This window comes from Echinops telfairi, unplaced genomic scaffold (genome assembly GCF_000313985.2).
Source record: "Echinops telfairi isolate 266 unplaced genomic scaffold, ASM31398v2 ScPeMD7_18;HRSCAF=68, whole genome shotgun sequence".
Taxonomy (NCBI): domain Eukaryota; kingdom Metazoa; phylum Chordata; class Mammalia; order Afrosoricida; family Tenrecidae; genus Echinops; species Echinops telfairi.
This window is the reverse complement of record NW_022103915.1, coordinates 12,447,990-12,451,825: the sequence shown is the minus strand read 5'-3', so window position 1 is coordinate 12,451,825 and position 3,836 is coordinate 12,447,990. Positions and strand designations below refer to the sequence as shown.

General features: G+C 58.8%; 1 protein-coding gene across 1 annotated transcript in view; it reads right to left on the bottom strand.

Moving 5' to 3' along the window:
• Positions 1–3,836, bottom strand: part of FBLN5 (fibulin 5) — a 68,737-nt gene that overhangs the window by 22,269 nt on the left and 42,632 nt on the right. Inside the window, exon 4 of the mRNA XM_013003688.2 lies at positions 2,098–2,217. Within this exon, the coding sequence (XP_012859142.2) occupies positions 2,098–2,217 (120 nt within the window). The remainder of the gene's footprint in view (positions 1–2,097; positions 2,218–3,836) is intronic.

Genomic DNA, 3,836 nt, shown 5'->3' with positions numbered 1-3,836 from the left:
GTGGCCATGCAATGAACTGCGGAACCCAGCTGGGAAGTGGGGAACACTGCAGGCGGCACAGTGGTGTCAGAACTGGGGAGGGAGGGGGGTTGACCCCAGCCTCAGAGGAACCAGCCTTGGGTCGCTGGTGTGGATGAGTCCTGTGGAGACTGACTCTCCTGCCCCAGATGCAATTAGAGGGGGTCAGACAGAGCTGCCCCCAGACCCTGTCCTTACAACGACCTTCTCTCACACCCTGCAAGGCACCTGCGAGCACTGGGTGTGTCCCAGGGAAGGGGATTGAACAGATGACCATGCTGAGGGTCACCTGCTGGTTTAATCTTCATGATCATCCCATGTGGGTTTGGGAGGCAGGGGGAGTGGTGAATAAGAAAACTGTGGCTTAGACCTGGAAGCACTCTGGCCCCAGAGTCATCCCTCCTCAGACAACCTCTGGAGGGTCCACAACGTCTGCCGGGAATTCTGCAGGTCACGGTGCTAACCTGCCCACACTTCCTAGTTCCTGGACCCACAGGCCCCAGAAAGTACCATGCAATCTAGGAAGAAAGTAGCTCCCTAGGCCAGAGGCTGTTTGATTGCTGCTTCCGGGGCTAATGAGTCACTGCGTCATGGGTCCCAGGCCCTCTCTGAGCACCCACGCATTGGCTCTGGCTCCCCTGGCCCTGGGAAGAGGAGAGCTCTGTCCCTCGAGCGGAGACCAGTCCAGTCCTAAGAGAAGCTGTCACCGACAGGTCTCCTTCCTGACCTGGGCTGGCTCCTGTTTCACTGAAGCTCAGGATCGCTGAGCTCTTCTGAAAAAAAAAAGACCGGTGCCCCCACCGCACACGTGTCGCAAACAGCAGCAAAGCATCGGTGGGATGGAGTTTTCTTCAGCCCAACATTTACGAAGAGCAGGAAGAGACGGAGGAAGGAGAGAGACAGGAAGGAGGGAAGCCAGGAACGGACCACGTAAAAAGGACTCCAAGCTTCCGACCGACCTGACGCGGGCAGTCCCATGCGTTACGGAGCAGAACTGAGCTCCATACGCTCTGCTTGGCTGTAGCCTTTATGGACGCCGGTGACCAGGCCTTTCTTCCGCATTGCTACTGCATGGCTTTGAATGGCCACCCATTTGGTTCGCCCAGTTGACGGGGCACTGCCAGGCACAGATATATGTACGCTGTGGCCCTTCTTCTCAAGGAGTTCACATTCTAGAATGGCTGCCTAACTACCTGGCAGCTGTATTTTAACTTGGGGAGGGGGGCTGAGTAAGGGAAGGTTTGTAAGAAAAATACAATAGACTCAAGAGCTTGGGCACGTGGCAGGGCAGCAACAGCATGGAGGAGATGGGTTGGCAGAGGGGCTGCCACCGTGGGCTCCAAGGGCACAGCCAGTGTGAGGATGGCCGGGCTGGGGCAGCACCGTGCTGTTGGGCACGCGGTCGCTAGCAGCCGAAACCTACAAGGCCAGCAAGCCTGCATGGGCGGGAAACTGGAGCTTGTTGGGATTGAAAGACATTGATGAAAGGTGACCGACCAAAGCCATCGCCTGGATGCGCTGTGAGGACCACGCTCATGCCACACTCGTCCGTCCATTAATCGCAGAACCACTGAGGGCCTGCTCACTGCCCACCAGCACAGGGACAGGGTTGGGAGCTTCCCAGAGGGTTGTCCAGTTCGAACGTGAGCTCATTCCACTCGCATCCCAAGCTATCCCCCCGTCCCCCAACAACACACACACACCCCATCACCGCCCCTCTTGGGACATGCCATCACGTTATCTGTCCTGTCTGTCCTGTCCCCAGGCCTGGGGTCAGTGCTGAGGGAGGTCAGGCACCATTCAAGCCAACATCAGGTGACTGGCCTCACCTAAGGCCCTTGAAGGTAGCACCACTGGCTACCTTACATTGGGGGTCAAGTGACAATGGCCAACCCTTCCCTCGGATGTGGCCACCATCCCACCTCTCGGGAAGTGACTCATCTCCACTGTGGGAGTGTGACCGCCCTGTGCGGGGTGTCTGGGAACTGAGAGGAAGCACCTGGGCAGGAAGCCCTGGGCCCCCACGCCCACCCGCCCCACGCCCACCAAGGGGGCATCTCCGCTGCCGTCGCCCGTTACCGCTGCAGCGAACACCGTCCTCCTCCAGTTCATAGCCGGGGTCACAGCGGCAGATGAAAGAGCCATAGGTGTTGACGCAGGTTTGCACGCAGGGGTTCTCGGCGGCACACTCATTCACGTCTGTGAAAAGCCAACACGTGTCACTGCCCACCCCCGCCACACAGCAGCCAGGAAAACACACTGGCAACCAGACCTGTGACCTCTCCTCTCAGGGCCCAAACCCAATCCAACTCCCCGCCATCGAGCCAATACTGACGCAGAGAGACCTACGGGACAGGGTAGAACTGCCCCGTGAGTTCCCAGGACTGGAACTGCTGACGGAGTAGAAAGCCCTATCTTTCCCCGTCAGACCCCAACATGTTTGCTAAAAGGACAAGGATCTCCCCGTGTATGTTCTTCTCGGGGTACGGGTCTGGAAGGGGGCACACGCGTGTGTACAAGCTGGTCAGTCCCTTCTCCAAGGCTCACCAGCAGGAACCCCCGGTGAGGCCTGCTCCTGCCCCCACCCGCTCGTTCCAGCACCAGCTGTGCCCTGGCACCCATGCCGCCTTTAAGGTCTCTGGTCAAGAGTGGAGGGCATCATGCAGAACGGCATCTATTCCACATCTCCAGCTCCACATATTAGTCGGGGGTGGCACCCCCAGATCTCCCTCCTGGGTCTGCCTCCTGGGTCACTGCCCCAGCTGACCATCAGGGAAAGAGGCTAGGTCAAAGAGAGGGCTGCACGGGGCACTGAGAAACGCTGGGGAGCAGGGGATCCGTTCGCCACGCATGGTGAAGGGTGCACCACCCATGTGTCAAAATGCACACCACCGTGTGCCTGGATCATGCGGCTGATGACCACTCCAGGAGGAGGGACACATCGTCGTCGTTTTCTTGAGGTTGAGAGAGATGCTCGCGTCCAGCCAACAAGGACCCGGTAAGAACTAGAATATGAGTTGGGGCGGGAGGGGGGGGGGCTCTCCAAATATCAAAGACTCGTTCTGCACAGCTCAGCCCAGGGAGGGGTGGGAGCGGGCAGAGGTCCCTTTCTGTCCGGGTGCTGACTGGCTCATTTGAGGGAGAAGAGGGTCATCGGCCCACAGCCAGGTGCCTGTCAGCAAAGTTTCCACAGACAAGAGATTTCCCGGACCCCGTCAGGCAGGGTAAAAGGCTCAGCCTCTGAGGGGAAAGGCTGAGGCTGTGTAGAGAGGAGGGGCTTCCTAGTGAGAGGGTTTTCTTAAAGGGGAGGACCGGGCCCACAAAGTGAAGGTCACACAGCTCCTGTTTCCTGGCATCTGCAAAGGCAGCCAGGTAGGAGAGTGGGTCCCCTGAGAGATCATGGGAGGGTGGTGGCCACTCCTACCACTCAGGAGACCAGGACAGTGGCCACGGGGTAAGCCACTGAGTGGCAGTCCAGGCAGCACTTGGGATGACCAGGGCTGGTGGTGCCAGTCTGACTAGATGCTTGCCACACTAAGACCATGAACTTGAGTCTTGTCCTTACCAGGGTTCTGTCCCCTGGGTTCCCCAACAGCCCTAATGTCTCATCCATGCATACCGGCCTGGTTGACCTTCTGAACCTGCACCAGACAAGCACCCCCACCTTCGGGACAAGAAGGCTGCATGCATACTGGGTCCGGCTCTTGTCCCTGCCCCCCACCTGGCTGTGGGATGGGGGGGAGCTGCTGCACCGCTTCACCTTGGTTTCTTCTTCTGTGACACAGGGCCACAGACAGGGCCTTGCCCACCTCTGAAGG